A 20,403-nucleotide genomic window follows, 5' to 3' on the forward strand; every position below is an offset into this window, starting at 1 on the left:
AGTGTTGGAGTCCCTTGGTTTGTGTGCATCATAGGAAGGAATAATTCTACTTGAGAAACAATTTTCCTTTCTGGTTTATTGCTAACCCATTTGTGGCTCTGGTACACCTGAGTTTTTTAATAAGGTGAAGTAAATAAAATAAGTATAAAGATTTCTGTTGTACATTAACTTTATAAAATATGCTACTGATCTGTTTTTCTTTTAAATTAATTAAATTAATATTTTCTTTTTTTGGAGGGGGAGATAATTTTAATTAATTAATTTAGTTACTTAATTAATGGAGGTACTGGAGATTAAACCCAGGACATTCTGCATGCTAAGCAAAGCTCTATAACTATAACTCCTCCCATAACTATATTTTCTAAATAATTAAAATCAAAGATTTTAAAATAAAAATCATCCATCTCCTTACACTAAAAATCATCCATCTCCTTACTCCTTACAACAAAACTAGGAGGGGAATTTCTGAGCCCTCCTTCATACATTCATATCAGTTACATATGCTGTTTTATACAAAATATTGGTCTACAGAATGTTTTCAAGTATATGTACTCTTTATTGCATTCCTTCATTTCCATTAAACAATATAATATTTATATTTTTCAATATAGTTTTGGATAAAACACAAAGACATTAACCTCATTTAACAAGAGACATAAGTTAATACAATGTTGTTCCTTTCATGGGAAGAGAAAAAAGAGGCAAGATCTAAAACAGACTAGGAAATCCAGGATACTGGCCACCAGGAATCACAGAATTTTACAATACAATCCACTTAAAAAAAAAAAAGCCACAAAATAAGCTAGGGATGAAAACCCAAAAGAAAGTAGATGTGACAAACAAGTCTACCAAGAATATACAGATAGCAAGATCTGGAGATAATTTACCTGCTACCACAGGGATGGATGACTGAACTACAGCCGAGTACCACTGCGGCGACAAGCCTGGCAGGCAGTGTTAAGTACCTTCGGGGGCTTCTGGTTGCTTGTCCGTGAATGTTAAGCAGCAATGGGGACAGACTGGCAAGTTCCACAAGTCTCATCACCAAATATGATGCATGACCTGATTCAGTTTCTTCTAACTCAGCTGCAAGACAAACCACTGTTCTCCTTCCCTTTGGAAGAAGCATGTGGAGGTAAAGGAAATGTGTTCAATGCATTGGAATGGATACTGAAGGGCTGACAGGAGAGGGCTAGAAAGTGGTCTATTTTTTCAGGAAAAATAGTGTTTTATTTAGATGTTATATAGTACAGATAATTTAAAATAAACGAAGGATACATTCTAAGTAAGTCATTAAGCTAAGGGAAAAAGAAAAGTGTTGATACTAATAAGCCTTTAATATTATACTAAGGGATTGACCTTAGTCCATTTAGAGTTGGACACTAATTAGTGCTGGGAAGGTTGTAAATGACTGTAATGACTCCCTTCTGTTTCGGGGTGTATGCTTTTTCCATACATATCTTTCACAAGTTTTTAACAACATCCACCAAGTGGTAATGATTAGCATATCTTACCACAGAGCAAATTACTTACATTAAGGGGATGTCACACCCAACACAGTAATAATCTGACTATCTATTAAGAAAGATTTCCTGATTGCAATTTGGAAATATCTCTGAAAATGAGAACAGCATCTTACAGATTCAGAGCCCTTTCTTCAGGCAAAGAAAACCAACTTTCTGGGAGAATCTTTAACCAGATATCCAATGACCTTTAGTGTTAGCACAGGGAAGTTGTAAAACAGTCCCCTTGAACCCATACCTCTATGCACTGCTCCTGGTTTACATGTAGAAAGTCTCCCTTCTAATAGGCCAAGTGTTGTTTTGCAACATCATTACATTTATTGAGAGTTTTTGGGGGGTGGTGGTGGTGGTGGTGGTAGGGAGCTTAGAATGTGTAGTGTTCACAGGTACAGTATGTCTCCCACATTTAAAGATTGAGGAGGAAGGAATCAGCTTGCATGGAAAGGTGGGCACAGCATTCTAAAGCAAATTCATACCTTCCACAAAACAGCAGAATATCTCAATAAGCACAAGGAAGGGAGTTTTATTGCACTAATCATGCAGAGTGAGCACGTGTTGAAGGTAGGGAACATTTCACTTTGTCCAGTATCTTGAGTAAGTCGAGTGAAGATCCCAGGCAGGCCATCTTCACCTTGGTCACTTCGTGTTTGAAAATATTTCGTTTTCAAAGTCGAGGGGGCTACTATAAAAGAAATACCCAAAACAAACAAACAAAAAATAGATGAGGGTTTGCAAACAGCTGTTTATCGCAAAATCACACTGAAAGCTTAATGGTTTTTCTATATTTTTCACTATGCATTTGCTATTAGATGAGCATTTCACAAAAGAAAAAGGTCACAGCTCCATGCATTTAAAAGCAGGTTCCAATAAATATGTACCATCGAGCTTTTTCCTGCATTGTGACAAGGAAGTTTTGCGAAGCAGGACAGGGAGAGCAAACCAACAGTACAACCCATTTCCTTGCTTGGTCTCTCAGACCTACAACACAGCGAAGAACTCTAATAAATGGAAACAAAGTTGTCCAAGAGAGGTTGAGAATTCAAATTCATATGCACTGTACAGCAACTCTTAGAATAGGCACGTAGATTAAGAGGGTGGTAAGTCTGGTTGACGGTTTTAAGTGTCGTATGTACTTACGCTCCTTCTTCTCTTAAAAGGGCCAAGAATTTTCTCACACGGTATTCAGGATCCATCTACATACATCAGAAGAAATAAAGAAGACAAGTTAATGGTGCCCCTAATAACTATGCACTTACTTCATGCCAAGAAAATGCTCAGTTTTCTACTTCCTTAGAGCTCTGCTGAGTCACGGAAATTCGTTACTGCTCCTTGACCAGTATTCTGATACACAGCAAAGCAGACTATGTCACTTAAGAGAAGTGAATGGGATTTCCTAGCAGAGAATCCCTGTGCACGAGGTTCCAAATGACCCAGGTGGTCTTCCACGGCTGCCTCGGCCAAGCGCTCCCTTAGCCAGGCCTGTGGGGAGGCAGCACTGAGGCATCAAGTGTGAGACCAGAGGTGGCCACTCATGGGGTGCAAATGGCATTCAAAGCCACAAAGGTGAGACCAAAATGGTGAAACCAATTGATGCTGATTAAACAACTGAAAATAGCTTATTAACTCTGTATGACTGACACGTTAGCTTCTCTTAGCCTTGGTCTCATCTCCCTTGCATAGTTTCTTCTTTGCAATTAAGGAAAAAAAATGCTGAAACTAAAAAGATGAAGAGTGGAGCTGTCTCCACTGACATGCTCTCTGGATAATCCAGGTCTCTCTCCTGTGACCGAGAACAGCATCATGAGTCTAAGAAAGGATGGGGGAGTTTCGGTTCAGGTTGTAGGTTCAGGTTGTTACTATTAATTAACCTATTCATTTTCATTTCACATTCATATTTCTACTAACTTGTTTAATTATATTTTATTCTCATTGGTCCACCAGAGATGTGAAGTTATCTAAAAACTGATCACTGAAAAGGTCTTTAATTCCTTAACATGAATTTTTATTGCAAGAAACACACCTAACTTTTAAAAAATGTTCCAGAGCGGGAGTCTGTTTCCCAAGAGGGAACTCCCTGCCCTTCAGGAATAGCTTTCAAATGCTTAGTGCAGCTGTGGGTAAATGTGCAACTGGATTCCCCCTCCAACCACTTTTCTTTCTTTTTTTTTTTTTTTCAAAGATTTCTTCTTTTCTATCCCAGAAAAACACCGAACAGAAGTTTCACATGTATCAAAGTTAAGAGGTCAGACTACAAAGGACTAAGAAAAAGTGTGAATAGTTAACAAGAGAAACATTTTTCCTCTTTGGGAATAGAATTACATATGAATCAATTGTCAAGTTCTTAAAAAAAAAAATGGGACTGGCTGGAGCTTCGTTGTAGTCAGTACTTGCAGGTCTTTGCCCATTAAATATATTTAATATGTGTGAGCAACGACTTACTGACTTGCCTGTAGCTATGGAATTAAAAGTCAAGAGAAAGGGAGGAAAAAAGTAATCTAGATAAATGACTTTATTCCCTCAGGTGACATCCAGTCAGAGCAGATCCTTGCACTGTGCAAGTTTTAACAGAATTGTGTATGGTGAACAGAGAGGTAACATGACTTATATTCTGCTCAACTACATGCCTCTTCACTTAGGCTCGGTCTCTCTAAGGCAGATCTAAAGAGAATTCACTCAGCTGCACGAAATCCATTTGACATGAAGGGGTTCAAACTCAGAGGCCTAAGAAGTGTCAGTAGCTGAAGATTAAGCCTGAGTGCCCCACTCTCACTTTCTCCCTCACACAGAAGAGGCAGTAACTTGCTCACTGACCTGCAGGCATCAAAGGAAGAGGAAGGGGTAGGGATTGGGGAGAAAAACCCACATAGTTTCTTCTATGCAATTATTGAAAAAAAAAATTAACCTGAAACTTAAAAAATGAAGAGTAGAGCTGACAAGCTGACAGATTTATCTTTTCCAAGGAAAGAGCCAATACATCTGTGTATGCACCTTTACCAAGTATAATCCTAAGCAAAGTGATTAGTCTGTAACTTTAATTTACTACTCGTAATGAAAAATAAAAAATTGGCTTAAAAAGTGTCCAGCTGAAGGTTCAGTAAATTAAACTTTAAGTTTTGAAAGCCACAATTTTATTTTAAAATAAATTTACCAGCAAAGATTAAAAAGCATTTGCTTTGTGATTCCGATTTGTTATTGGTCCAAGGAACTATTTCAGAAGTAACTGTGAAACTTAAATTTCATGTCTGCTACCCACAGCTCACACTGAGCAGCAGGCCTGAGCAGTAATACACAATGCTTAGAATGCAGTCAGCCCCCCTAGGACCCGGGAGAGATTCATTCAACAGAAGTTTACTGAGTGTCCTACTTTGTGCCTTGCTGTGGGGCTGCGGACTTAGTAGTAAGTGAGAGCCAAGGTCCCCGAACTCACAGAGCTTGGAAGAAGCACACGTATAATCTAACTAGTATGTCAGATAAGGACAGAAAGACAGAATGGGCACATGGAGGGGCAGAGTTCCAAGAGAAGAAAGGTAGGTTGCCAGTAGATGTGAGAAAGTCCCAAAGAAGTTTCATTATTTGCCCAGGCAGTAGCCTGGGGCTTAGTTTTCTATGTGATTCTGGACGCTTCAATCCTACAGTAGTTTGATGAACGTTCTAGGAGCCCAGCCGAGGAAAGTACACAGGGCCTAAGTCTAATCAGTGCAGTTCAATTACTCTGTCCCTTGAAAGAGCCTCTCAGGCCCCTTTTGGTGTCTGTGCAGTAGCTTCCTGATCTCTGATGGACAATGCCATTGCCCCCTCCATCGATAACTGGCCGTGACCTTGGATAGCTCACTGACAACCTGCGGGACACTCAATACCCTCACCTCCAACATGAGGGAACAACAGAACAATTATTCTTTCAAGTCCTTTCTAGTTCTAAGATCTAGTGACTCCCTAAATTAAAACTTAAGGTAACTTTATAATCTTTTCTTCTATTTTTGACTTTTAAGAAGTGGGAAAGAAAAGTACCAAATAAGTTACTGACTAATCTCAGAAGGAGGCTATTAATACCAACTTGAGTTTGGAAATAATATGAGAGAATTCTAACTTAAACCCTAGTGAGAGGAAATGATAAAATCTCTTAGTACATATCATGAAGCTTCTATGTCTGGATCATATGGCAAAGGAAGCATCTTACCTGTAGGGACATCTCGATCAACATTAGTAACTTCTTGATTCCTATCCAGACCTTCTTCCCTTTGACTTGCTGTGCAATTGTGGTGCGTTCCTTGTCCTTAAAGTTGCCCAATAGCTAAAAAAAACAATAAAAATAACAAAAGTACTTCTATAAGTGCATCAACAACATTAGTTAATTCTCACATTCACCCTTAAAAGAACAGTGATAAGAATTACCTGACTGGTTCAAGCTGATGGGATTCTCTCAAGTTTTAAAATCCAATCTGACTTTCCTGAATCCATTAGGTGCAATTACGAAAATGAAAACTGGTATCCTAAACCCTGTTTTCTTATGGACCTTCATTATAATTTAGAGGTACATTTGCTGGGGGAAAAAATAGCTCTAATCCATAATAAATATCAGTTAAAATTTTTAACATTCCTTTCTAGGAATAATCTGTATGTGTCCAAGCAGACTAAATATAATTCTCTTACCTAACCCCGGCACAAAAACTGCTCAAACAGATAACCTGGAGACATTTATCATGTGAGTAATTTCTATTTTGATGGGAGTATGCCCCAATTGCATGGGTCTTGAGGATTTTAAGAAGCTTTCCTGACTCTATTACTGCTGAACAAGTCACTAGATAATATTTTCTAACAGAGCTCATCAAGTCATTCGTGCACTTTGATATTAATCAAAAGTTTAAAAGGATATATATATTTTAAAATTAAAGACTCTGTCATCCTCAAAAAAAATTTTCCATATTATGAACTTGTTAATAAAGGAGTTCCTTTAACTTCTGCAGCTTTTTTGAAATGTCTAAGGTTTTAATCATTGTTCCAATTTACTAAATGCAAATAAATGGGCTGAATGCTACTATGAATAACTGAATTTTCTATGTATTGATTACTTTACTCCCTTTTGCCCATTCCAGGTTTCTGGTCCAGGCAACTTAAATGCATTACTCAGGCTAGGAACAAAGTGATTCATTCCTGGCCATCTGTATGCTGCATACACCAAGGAATGAGAAATTACTTCACTCTCACATGCCTCTCTTCTTCCCCTAATTCCTGAAAATGATTGGAGGTGTATCTCAGGTTCCATGTCCTAGGTTAACATAGAAACTTAAACATTCAGTGCAATGTCTGTGGGCGCCCTTTAGCATTATTTCCAGCCCCGACTCCATTCTTTTGAAACAGTGTGTAATCTACTGACTGATTCTCACCTCCAAAGCCTCCAGCAGCTGCTCTCCCGTGGCAATGTTGGGCACGTGGATGGTGGTGCTGAAAGCGTTAAGCATTTCCATCTCCTGGAGGACATCTTTGCGGCTAGTGGTCCCAATGATGAGAAGCTTGCGACCCTGATCACAGGGAGAAAATGTTAAAACACAGAGGATAATTATTATATTATTGTTCCTGATTAGGAATTATTATTATTCCTGATTAGGAAACTAGAGTAAGCCTGAATAATTTCTAGTCATTTAGTCACAGAAATGCAAAAAAGGAAGAAAATTCAGATTTTCCTCTTGAAAATCTAAAAAAATTATCAACAACGTGATTCTTCAGAGCAATACTTTTCTCAGAACATGATTCAGAAAGAGGCAGCTGCTCTTTCTCCTCACCCACATCAATAAACTAATGGATTAGTAAATCAGGAAGACACACAAACTAAATAGAAAGATACCTTAGTATATGTTTGTCATTCATTTTTCACAGCCAACACAGTATATGTATGATTGGGGGAAAAAAAAACGAATGAATGGAAAGTCCCCAACACCCACTTAGCAGGGCTTTATTTTGCTTTTTAGAAGGAGTAGGGTAATAATAATAGCTTATATGTATGCAATAGTTAACTGTGAAAGGCATGGTGCTAAGTGCTTTACACAATTGTTTCATTTAAGATTTTAAAATTTCATTTTAATTTTTAAGCCTAAAATGCACAAAACAATGTTTAAAACCTGCACCAGGCTTAGGCCACCGTTCTGGATTCCCTCTCTCCAAAGGCAACCATTTTCAACTCTCCTAGTTTTCTTACATTTACTTCCTTATCTTTAAATAAAATGTTACACTATTATTTTTAGATTTTTCTTTTCAGCTTTAAATATTACTGAATTCCTATTGTAGAAGACGGAGACACTATTAATTTTGCACTAGCCCCCACCCCCAACATGTCCCTTCCCTCATCCTTCCAATATAGTTATTTCACAGCGTTTGGGTAAATCTATATTCAGTATTTATTATGAGTATATAAATATGATTTGTGGCTAAGCCATGTAGTGTATTTTTAAATTTCCTTTCTTGGGCAACGTTTTGTTTTTATTAGAATCAATAATGGCCACTTCCCCCCTTTGCTTAGATTACCAGGTACCTATCACAAGTTCAACCCCAAACAAATACAACCATGGACATCATTTCAATACGTTCAAACATGTTAGGGGATTTTAAAGGTTTGGGTGTTTGTTCTAAAACATTCCCTCCTGCAGTCCTGTGTTCTCAGAGCTCAGTCTGAACTGACTGTTCTCTAGATGGGCTGTTGCACAACTGTTAGCTCTAGAACCTTCCTCTCTCGTTAGAGGCCGGTATTCTAGCCTTCCTTTTCTTCATTTATTTCCTCTTTTCCATGGTACATATACTACAAAAGCTTCCTGGGAAAGGGTGTACGGGAGGTAAAAATTTTAAGACCTTGAATGTCTAGAAATGCCTCTATTCCACCCTTCCTATTGTACACTCTACACTTGATCGTTGGGCTAGGTATAGAGAACAAGGTTAGAAGTAATTTTCCCCTCAGAATTTTGAAGACATTATTGTACTGTCGTTTAATTTTCAGCGTTGCTGACTAGAAGACTGTGTTATTCTGATTTTCTGACTTACTGTTTCTAACTTTAAAAAAAGTAAAAATTTAAAGGACTCTTTTCTTTATCTCTATGCTCTGTAATTTCAAAGGTATGTACTTTGAGGTCTTTCTTTACTCGTTTTGCTGGTACCAGATGGATTCTTTCTAAACTGGAAACTCCAATCATTTAGTTCCAGGAAATATCTTGGATTATTTTTTGAGATTTCTTTCCATTCATTTTCTTCCCCCACCCCCACTCTGAACATCATTAGTTGTATACTGGTCTACTCATTTTTTTCCTTTTTCTTTCTTTTTGTTTCTGGTTTTTATTTCTTTCTAATACTTTTTTTGGGGTTAGTATCAACTTTATCTTCCAACTTTTAAATTAAGTCCTTTGTATAATTTCTTTTATTTCTAAGAGCTCTTTCTTTTGAATGTTTCCTTTTTGAATTACATCCTATTATACTTCATGGATGCTACCTTATTTTAGATCTCTGTGAATACTGCAGATTTTTTAAAACATCTTCTTTTCTCTGCTTTGCCTTTGTTTCCTCTGGGTTCCTTTTTTCCTATTTGTTCACTGGTGGCTTTCCTCAAGTGTCACTGGGTGACTGTTCATATTTAAGAGTTAAACTAATGACTGGGAGCTCTGGGTCTGAGGGCTTCATCAAAGGGTGACCAGATAAGATGTGGCTGATTACTGGGGGGTCCCTCAAAGGTCAGGATGTGTACATTTTTCCCAGAGAAGAGTCTTCCAGTCTCCTTCCTGAAGGCCATACAGCCTGATTTCCAACATACTACATGGGAGTCAATGGGGAAAGTGGTCTCGGTATCTCACCACTCAACCCGGAGATTGTCATTTACTCCTGTTTGCAGTGTGGCACCCCTTTAGATCAATCTTTCATTTAGTGACCATTATAATCCTGAGAATTAAACATTAATATTATCTCTATTTTACTAATAAAGCTACAGATTTAATTAATTTGTTCAAGGACTAATAACTAATAAATGATGGCACCAGGAATGGAAACCAGATCTAGAATCCAAAATTGTATACTGCTTTTTTTTTTCATGAAGAAAAACACATTTAAAAAATGTTTACTTGGAAAATGGAAGAGGAATACATTTTAAACTATGTCTCTAGATTTAAGACACACTCATGGCACAGATAAGCCTTTAATACAATCATTAAACCTACTCACAGATCTCAGAAACTCAGGACATTAAAGTAGATGAGGAAATACAAAATTATTATGCAAAAATTAAATGCAGGAAAAGATTTTAAGAAATTAAAGATTAGATGCCAAAACCATTTTCATTTGGGTTTTGTAAATATTGTACCACTATTACCACTAAGGAATGCTAGCCTTTCTCAGTCTTACTCATTGTTTTTGTCCATCTACTGTGCCAAGAATGGATGAGGCACCAACATAAACAAAGGCCTACCAAAGAAACAACGCTGAGGCCTTCTGGTATAATTAGCCATTGGCATATCAAACGGCTGTGCAAAGATTACAAGATAGAAGTACTCCTGTAGGGAAGGGTACAGTTCAAATGGTAGAGCACATGCTTCGCATACACAAGGTCCTGGGTTTGATCCCCAGTACCTGCTCTAAAGATAAATACGTAAACCTAACTACACACCCCACCAAAAAAATAAAATAAATTTTAAAAAAAGTACACTTATGATGTATATAGACTAAAGGGTAATCACTGTTATTATTCAAGAAACCAACTAGCTAAAAATCAAACACATTGTCAACAGATCTTTACCAAGCTCCTAGGTGAATGTGGAACAGACCTTGCATATAGACTGAAACAAAAGAGAACCTTACCATACAATATGGAAAGGTAGGGGCATCACGCACAGGATGTCACGGTAGAGGGAAGAAACATGTGGCAGAGAAACATCTCCTTTTTTTATGGAGATGATACCTGAACTGAGTCTTAAGGAGTAGGTTGATTAGGAGATGAAGAAGGACATTCCAGCCAGAAGGAGCAGAAACAGGTAAGTCCAAAGGCACAATACAGAAAATAAAAACGAGGGTGTTGGGGGTAATTACAAACACGTAAAGACATACAAACTTCTACTATGTAACAGAAAAATGGTGCTTTTACACTCAAACTACTTTTCAACACTGAATTCTAGTTGTAAACTTGGGAACACATCCCTGAAGGTTCACAGATGCCAAAGGCCACACAGCCTGGTACATCTTCATTACAATGAAAGGTAACTGTTACTTTGCTTTTTCCCTTAGGTTTTTAACATTCCATGGTCCATACGTCAAACTCCCTCATCTTGCTCCTCTCTTACAGAGGACAACACTGGCCCGAGAAGAATGGCTTCTTATTCATTCCAGAAAGCTGGAACTGCCGTTTTCCTAGTGCAACTTTCTCTTACGTTACCAGTGACTATGCTCTTTGGAGTGTTGAAAGACTGGGAAATGCAGAGCAACTTATAATAGAGACACTAATTTATGTTTTGCTTTTCTTCTTGTTTAACAAGACTGCAAACACTGCAGAGAGGTCACGACCCAGGCAAGTTCAGGCCTTGACTCGTAAAGCTCATCTTTAAGAAAACACTGAAAAACATTACTAAATAATTAAATTGTGCTGGGTCATTTTGTGTATTAATAAGTGGTAATACCCATGAAGAAGTTTTATCATGAAAAAAACAGCTCTGAATAAATTAATATAATAAAACACATTGGAGAACATTTTGGAGAGAAAGCGGCCAGCAGCATGAAATGGGAAGGCCAGCTTTAAAAATAAAAGCAGAGCTCAACCCAAGAGGGGAAATCTACCTTGCTAGCGTGTGGCGATGAGTCTGAGTCTGTAGCAACAAAACATGCCCGTTGATGGATAGGAAAAAAAAGCAGAGCGATAACTTATTTAGAATAAAACTGTTCCAAGTGTACTCTTCACTGAGATTTTCTAGTCCTGAGGCAATAAAGAAAAGGCCTAAATAAAATGACTATCTGCCCATCGGATTATGATAAACATTGTTCCAAGGTTAAATAAGTATTAGTTAACTAATTCTCAGCACCATAAGAAGCAACTCAGGTGAAAACATTACCATGAAAAAGGCAGAGCTCAGTCAGGTGTTGATCCTTCAAAAAAACACTTCTTTACATGATGAAGAATGAGCCAAGTACTAAGCAGTACCTAAGCCTTTTGCCGCACAAAGGACTAACCAGATAATCCACACCCTTTCATAGGTCCTGCCCATTGATTGGCCCCAATAAACTGATTTGTAACAAAAGTTCGTGTGGAAGAAAGCTTTTTTTCCCCCCTTAAATAAAAATGCCACCAATATAATACTGCAGTGAAATGGAAGGGCTGATTTTAACCTGCAGACAAAAGTAAAGTCAGTTATGCAGTAAAGAAAGGCCAATTCTTTCCATATCATTCAATGCTGAGCCAGGGCAATACATCCTTGGTGAGAAGAATTAACTGTGAACAATTGGAAACCCTGAAATGGATTAAGAAGTGAGTTTGAAAGTGTAACTCAAACTGCTGTGTGCTGGGGGCCTTAAACTTTATTTTCTGATTGTCAGCATTTGAGGGTTTTGTAAACAAAAGCGAAATTTTTTAGAATCTAGAATTTATAGGCCCCTGGTAAGTAAAAGATAAAAGAGATTAGTGGATCAGACCATTAACCAGAACTGACTCTGTTCAGGTATTTGTGGAATTATAAGATTTGGTTTGTGCCTCCAAGGTGAGTACAATTTAGCTGCAAATAAATGTTCAGGGACAACTAGCAAGTAACACAGCAGCAAATACAGAGGAAGAACGGCTGAGGGGACACGGCACACGGGGACAGCTTCGTCAGCATGGGGTCATGGAGGAAAATTTCTGTAGTACAGTAGGGACGCTGACAAGGAGGCAGCCCTGGAGGAGAAGGGACGGGTCTCCAATGCTCCCAGTTCCTCTGTGGGTAATGGGGGCCGCTGAGCCAGAGCATTAAGGGCTGAGAACGAAGTCTTTTTAGAGAGATGGAGAGGAGGCAGCCATAAAAGGAAGACTCAGAAAGCTAAACTGAGGAAGGAGATTTCATATAAAAAGCAGCAGAAAAGTAAAGAAAGTGCTGGAGGAGGAAGAACTGTGATGACCTGGGCAGTGGGGCGGGCAATGAGAAAAGACGTGCTCTCAGCGGAGGCGCCCGGAAGGCCCTCACCTCTCCACCCGCACCTGGCACGTGGCCGTCCTGTCCACTGATAGCCCAGGCGCCATCGTCCACAGCTGGGCGACTTGGGCGAGATTACTGAACTCGGCACCTGCCTCCTCCTCAGCCATAAAAATGGGATTAGAAATCCTACCTACCTGTCAGAGCAGAGCAGGAGGTGAAGAATGCTGGGGGGCGGGGGCTTTGCTGTCACTGTCAGAGGAGGCAGGAATGAAAGGAAGTGGGAGCTTGAACCATGGTCTTGAGAGGAATCTGAAAAATCGTCCTTGGCCTGGGATGCCAGAAATCCATGATGTTGGGTTGAGGGGGCGAGCGGGTGTTGTGGGTACCCGAGAACTCCGCTCTTCCCAGCAACACAGGGTACTGGCGGTGATGGTACAGAGACTGAGCGCCTTCTCCCAGAGGGCCAAGGCCCGCTCTGCGTTAGGGGAGATGGGGGCTTCAATCTTCAGCTTAACCAGGGCTGCAGTGAGGCCAAGATGAGGCCGGAAGCTAAACATCAAAAACCCCTCAGAGGAGTCGTGGCAGCAGGTGACAGCGAGGGGCCTGGGCAGGAGGCAGTGACTTCTGAGGGAGAAATTAGCTCAGGGCAGAGGGTGCGAAGCTTTCCTGGTACAAGATGCCTCAGTCCGTCACTTATCCTAGCTTCATTCTTGAAATGGGAGCAATGGCTCATTTTTACTTAGTTATTATTCAATGCAGATTTTTAAAAATTCTACCTATTGTAGAACATGTACAACTTAACCACTGCATTTATGTTTAAGTTTGCATCTTGTTTCTAGTCTGTCAACTCCCTGGCAGCAGGGGCCATGTTTTATTCACCTCTGTCCTTGCCCTTTCTCAGCACAGCACGCCTGGCACAAGGAAGACGCTCTGATGGTCCCTCTGCCTAAAATGCTCTTCCCTTATATATCCACCCACATGGATGTCTCAGAGTCGGGGCTTGGCTGGAGAGTCACCTTTTTCATGAGGCCTCCACATGCCCCGACCCCCATTTAAAACTACAACCCCCCTTCCTTGTCTCCCTTTATCCTGCTTCCCCCCACAGTATGGATCACCTTTTAACATACTATATACTGTAATCATTTACTCCTTTACTTTCTTCTATTTATTGCGGGTATTCCCTCGTGAGGACATTTGTGTCTCCCTGGTTTTATTGATGTATCCTGGGCTAGCATTGCAGATTGCTGTGAACATAGTGGGAAGTTAGTATGTTTGTGCTGACTGACTGAGTGGTGATTTCAGGGTAGGTTTCAACGCTGGCAGATCATTCCTTCCTTGTTACATTTTCTCTTCTGGCCCTGGAACAAGGCACATTACACCAAATGTTCAACAGGAAAATAACTATCTACAGTTTCAGAGTGTCTATACCTCTGAGCCCCAAGTGTTGAATACTGTGACAAGTCAAGAGGTTTTACGAAAACCATCTAGAATGAATGGCACGCATGCTTCATTTACAATATAAACAGATGCAAAGGCTGTCATATCTCTTTCTTATAGCTAATCGATTGATCAAGAGTTAAGCTATTCATAATACTGACTTCTCTAAAAAAGAAAAGGTAACATTCACTAGAAGCTAAATCTAAGCTAGCAAGGTAAATATTATTAAGCATCTCCTACAACTCTTGGTTTCTCCAAACCAAGGGAAAAATTTGACTACTATTTAAAACAACCAGGAGTCTGGACAGTGAAAGGAGAGGAATGGGGCCTCTTTGCATATCCTACGTGCATTTCTGATTTCTCATTCTCAAATGTCTGTAACAACTTTTTTTTTGGTAGTTAAATGTTTAAGTTGAATACCAAAGGAAGGATGTTTCAAATAAATCATGCTACAACTAGGCAGACAACTACACTTAGACTCTCCATTAGATTTTACCCTGAAGCAAATTCTTAGTCTACCGTCTTTGTAACCATCCTCCTGGTGCTGCAGGCAGGGCAGAGGACATTAAGGAGGGGAATTCATGATGCAGATTGAATATAAAATGAGAAACTTCATTCCAAATAGTTTAAAATAATTACTATAGGCAAGAGCAGACCACTCTGTGATGTTAAAAGAGTATTTTAGTACCAGTTTGTGAAAAACACACTGAATCATCAGATTTTACACTCAGAGCAGCTCTGAAAGATTACCTAGTTCTCTCCTTCCCCCTCTCCTCTCCTGGCCAGTATGCAGATGGGAAACCGGGGCGACCTTTTACATACAGGGAGGGAGCTGACACTGGAGTTCAGGCCTCACCGATATTTCCGCTGTGTTCTGCTGTCTGTTCTTATTTGCGTAATTTTAAACTGATATCAGCAATGGTCCATCTCTTAATTATGAGTTAGGCAGATATATCACCTAGAAATTACCTCTGAGCTCTTAGGAGAAAAGGTGAAGTAAATTAAGAAAATAAAGATGTACTGACCACACACAGGATTCTCAGTGCCAAAAGGAACGGTCTCATAGGTGCTCTCTCGGTAGGAACCCAACCAAGATGACTGCTGATTCATCAGCAACTCCAGACTCTGCAGCCTGGCACCCACAGTAGGCTGTCCCTCTGTCTCTCAGCTTTTAGCTTGATGTGCCCTTGCCCTAATATGACCCCTGTGCTCTAATCAGGTCAATTTTCTTCTTTTTCATTTAATTGCTGCCTCCATGATTTTTTAAAAAATGTGTATTTTTATTGAAGTACAGTCAGTTTACAATGCTGTGTCAATTTCTGGCCCTCTGTGATTTTTATCCACAACATTCCTGCTTGTTAAAATGCCTTCCAGGGTTCTCTACCAGGTTGCAATTATCTCTTAGGTTCAAGATGTTTCAGCACTCGCCTTCTCTCCACATTCTGCCCTCATTTAACCCTACGCAACACAGTTTACTCCTTTAGGCTCCAACTTCTCAGAACATGGATTCACTGTGTCCAGGTCAACACCTCACTTATCTGGAGGCCAATTTGCTGAACAATTTCAACTATCCAAAACATAGTCAAAACCCGAGACATATGCAAAAATCCTCTAAGATCTAGAACGGGGGAAAAAAAAATAAATGAGGTTCAAATAACTTTACTCACAAGTAGGGCCAACTTATCTGTTAGGCACAGTGGGCACAGGGGCAAGGGCCCACAAAAATATTCTAATTTCTTCTGAGATCAGAAGAAAAAAGAACTTTCAGGTCGAAGAAATTGTTTTAAACACCAACACTTGGAAAATAAAACTCAGAAAACAATTTTATGGAGAAAGGGACCCACGGGAGTTATAACGTGATCCTTCTCACAGGAAAGCTCCTCCAACTCTCATCAGAGCCGTTACTCTAAGTTTAAAAACAACTCAGGAGTCCTGGGGGCTGCCTTTCCCAGTTCACAGCTGACCAGAGCAGCAGATGAGAAGATGGGGAACTGTCAGAGGCAGGCAGCCTGACACAACTAACTTGGGTTCTGAAAGTGAAAGCTGATGGTAAAACCATTAAAAACAAGAAAAGTACAAAAAATCTCAAAAAAAACCCAGGGCACGCTGGGTCTACTTCCTGACTACCAGGGCAGAAGCTTCTACATTCCAGCAGTTCTTGCATAATCACCATGTGATGAAGGTTTGTAATGATGATCCTTATTCATTAACATAGTGTTTATCATACTTCGCTTCAGACACCAAAGATAACATGTAGCATTTTTTTCCTCTTTCAAGAATGTAACAACAGTTGATATTTAAAGACGTTAGGCATCAGTCATCTGGGGAAAATGAAGTCTCTGATTTCTTATGAATTTCTATTCTCCCCTCCAGTGACACTGAATATGCCATATAAGGCCCAAGATAAGTAACTGTACACAAAACGTAAGCTTGAATTCCCAAGTATCACTTACTATGTAAATAATAAAAATGTGCTAACTCTGGGCAGGCACACGTTCCCCGTCTCTCTCCACTGCTGCAGAGCTGGAATTCCTCAGCACAGCGTGATGGTCCTGATGAATCTCTTTTTTGTCAGATATACTTACACTAAAAGATTATTTGATGTCTTTCTGAAATTCAAATTTAATTGGGCACACTATATTCTTACCCACTAAACCTGGCAACCCTACTCAGCTGGGCAGTACCCACACCAGGGTACACAGCTCACGGGGTGAGCAGAGTGTGGGCTGGATGTTAACCGCTACTTGCCACTTGACCTTGTGCACAGCTTGTGCACAAACTACACAACTGGACAGGTGGCCCTGGATTACGAGCTCTTTGAGGGCAGGTACCGTGTCTTTTTCATCTTTGTATTTCCATAGTGTGGCATATATATATATGGCATGTATGTGTGTGTGTATATATATATATATATGGCATATATGTGTGTATATATATATATATGGCATATATTCCATGAAGAAATATTTCAAACTTAGTATGTCAAAAGAAACAGTTTTAGATAGAAAAAAACTTCCCATTTCCCTTCCATGAAGCTTAATACAACTGTCACCATCTATCTTGGTTAGACTCGGTCACACTGGCGTTCAACCGCCATGAGTTCAGCCTTGGAGCACAGCAATGAGCTGAATGCCAGGTGGGTCCAAGGACAACTGTGAGTCAGGAGGCACTTACTTCTACTCTCAGGATCACAGGGTGTCTTATAGACCAGGCCCTAAATTAAAACAGCCATAAAAGAAGAAACAAGACTAAAAAAATATATTATACACAGACAAGCTTAGATACAAAAGTAGATTCATTTAACTGTTAGTCAAGCAGCAAATTGGTTGCAAAGAATTTCAGTTTTGACAGTTATGTTGCTGAGTTAAAAATGAGAACAACTGTATACGCATTAAATTTTTTCTCTAATTATAAAGTAATAAATGCTTACTGTAGAAAATTTATAAAATATAAGGAATAATAAAGTAGAAAAAACCTACCTATAACCCTACCACCTAAGGTAGTGTAGTTTGTCTTTAAGATGGAGAAACAATAGAACTTTTTTACTTTTGTTTTTAATTTCACTCTTTAAAAAAATTCCATTTCTGTACTTTTTAAAATGAACATCATTTTATAGATCTTTTTTTTTTTCCCCAAAAAACTTATTCCAGTAAGTTTTTAGGCCACTGATATAGTGGCAATCACAGAAAATAATTTTGGCATGTTTCTTCTGGCCCTTTTTTCTTTGTAACTGAAATCACACTTAGAGAATAAATGAGGATTAAGTGGAAGGTGATCTGATGTGATGCAGGCAGTTTCTGACACAGGCCCAATTTGCATAGGTAATGGGTCACTAGCTGGGTGGCTGCTGGGTCTTCATCTCCCTGCTCTCCCTAGTATTTCTCCTATGATTACTCATGATTTGGGGAACTGGCACCCTTCTTCCACTTGCTCTGGGACTGGCCCAGACAGGGTCTGCGGGAGCGAGGTGGCTGGCAGCTACAGGGAAAAGAAGGTGCTTTGTCCTTTCCTGCTGAACTTTCTAGGACTGGTTTCTCCCCCAGCAGCCACCTGGAGCCTAGCTCCTTTGATATGGGTTGGTTACTTTGTTGGGTTTATATATATTTTTTCTGTGTGAGGAAACAGAATCAGAATTTTCTTTAAAGTGAGTAATAAACTAATGATTGAGATGTGATCTGCAGTTTACAAAGAACTATAATCAACATTTACCATATTTCTCATGACTTAAGTATTACTACTGTTCCCACTTTACAAAAGAGGAAATTGAGGCTCAAAAATTAAGTGTCTGGATTCAAATTCAAGTCTTCTAACTCCCAAGCTCTTATTTATACCACCAAAGGCAGCTCTATGTGGAGTTAAGACCCACCATCTTCAAGATACCCATTCAACAAATATTATTATCAATACAACCTAAATAGGTCTGGAGAAGAAAAGAGAGGGAGAGAGAAAGAGAGAGAGGAAGGAAGGAAGGAAGAGAAAGCAAAAGAAGGGGGAGGAAGGAAAAAAGGAAGGAAGGGGGTCTAGGCAGACTGTCTGGAGCTTTCCTTGTGAAAAGCACTCTTTCCATTCCCCAATGTGAGAGGTAAGCAGGATTGCCAAGATGAAGATGTGGTTACAGACCAAGTTGTGACTTAAAAAGATCAAGGCCTTACTCCACCTACATTCCAATAACTATCAGGAATATTGATAGATTGTTCTGGACCCTTTGTAAGGTTCCCTTTATTGGCTCCTCTTACCCTACTACAGTTGTTATGCCACACAGTATCAACCTCTGGGAATCTCCAAAGATCTGTGTATTTGTTTTGGGGACAGGAAGGTAGGAGGGAAGCTGTGAAACACTATTCTGTTCCACCTTGAATTAGAAAAAAAGGAGGAACTTCAGTCATAAGCAACAGGTGGCTTCAGAGAAAAAGGAAGTAGGTGGGCCAGTCCCTGGGGGCTAAGGACAAATATAAGGGGTAGTGTCCTCAAGGATTTCACAAGGGCCAGAAGCCCTAGCCCCTGTTGAACTCTGAAATTCCTGTCTCTACTTCATTCTTCCTTTTATAACAGGGATCTCCAATCCCCAAACCAGAGTATTTATCTTGACTTAGGAAGCTTCTAAATTTCAGCGAATGAGAGATGGGGAAGCAGGGTGTCCCTGTTTTTTTTCCCCAGTGTTGCAAATGAGGGAAGCTGTGCCTGGGCCTCCAACCTAGAACTCTGAACTCATTTGCCATAAAATTTGCTATATGTAGCAGTTATATTCTTTAGTTTTCCTGTCCAACGTACTAAAAAGTTTCTGTGGACTATCTAAAGGTAACTCTTTTCTTAAAAAAACAAAAACAAAAACAAACCTGGGAAATACATTTCTAGCTCTACACAACAGTCTTAATAAAATACTAAACCCTTTAAGAACTTTGAAACAGTAACAAAACAGTAAGAAATAGAATCTTAGATGTCAACTTCTAGGCTCCAAGCAATGGGAACATTCAAATCATGCAAGACAAACATACATCCTTTTAAAAGGAGATTATTTTATAAACCAATTCTTTACAAATGATATTCTCGTGAACAATGGCATATTCCTACTTTTCAGTAACTCTGCTTTTCACAATAGGGCACTAATACCTTATATCTGTGTAGTCCACAGGTTTATAGAAAACTTGTATTACGTTAGTTGGCCATCAATGTGGTACGTAAGGCAGGAGGAATTACCTTCACTTTACAGATGAAGAAATACACAATTAAGAGACTAGTTCAAGGCTATAAAGCCACAATACGTCTGAGCTAAGACTCAAACTCAGGTTTTCGGACTCCAAGTCCAATACAATGAGTAAGTTGTGCAGAAAGGATACTCGTAACTTCATAACAAGATTCATGGCCCCACGGAATACTGTGATGTATAATCAACACCTCTGAATGCTGATGTCATGTCATGGTGCTATACTGAAGGCAGTGGAGCTAGAAGACATTCTGGCAGTGAGAGAATATTTTGTCTCAGAAACACTAGCATTTCTCTGATGATTAAAATTTAGATATTTAATTTTGAGTAATCTGAAAATGGTGCATGTATATGTACATATATGTGTGTTTATCTTACACTTTTTGTATTTATTAAGATGTATTATAGATGTGCTCTACCGAAAAACAGAACAAACCAACCCTATTCTGAAAACATGGTTTTATTTAGGAGATATTTGTAGCAATGTTTTATAAAAGGACTCATCAAATTTCTTTCACTGTTTTTTGATGTATTTGAAATTGTTCTACATATATATGGATATATATATTCAATTTACATAAAACTTTCAGAGACAATCTATTACACTAAGCAAAGTACA

The 20,403-nt window shown here is 39.2% G+C and overlaps 1 protein-coding gene across 1 annotated transcript in view; it reads right to left on the minus strand.

Moving 5' to 3' along the window:
* Positions 1-535: 535 nt before the first annotated feature.
* The window catches only part of NSF (N-ethylmaleimide sensitive factor, vesicle fusing ATPase), a 131,868-nt gene continuing 112,000 nt past the window's right edge, over positions 536-20,403 (minus strand). Inside the window, exons 18-21 of the mRNA XM_072939341.1 lie at positions 6,908-7,042; positions 5,701-5,814; positions 2,661-2,716; positions 536-2,205 (exon numbers count right to left, since the gene is read on the minus strand). Coding sequence (XP_072795442.1) covers positions 2,160-2,205; positions 2,661-2,716; positions 5,701-5,814; positions 6,908-7,042 — 351 coding nt within the window. The 3' untranslated portion in view covers positions 536-2,159. The remainder of the gene's footprint in view (positions 2,206-2,660; positions 2,717-5,700; positions 5,815-6,907; positions 7,043-20,403) is intronic.

This window comes from Vicugna pacos, chromosome 16 (genome assembly GCF_048564905.1).
Source record: "Vicugna pacos chromosome 16, VicPac4, whole genome shotgun sequence".
NCBI classification, from domain to species: domain Eukaryota; kingdom Metazoa; phylum Chordata; class Mammalia; order Artiodactyla; family Camelidae; genus Vicugna; species Vicugna pacos.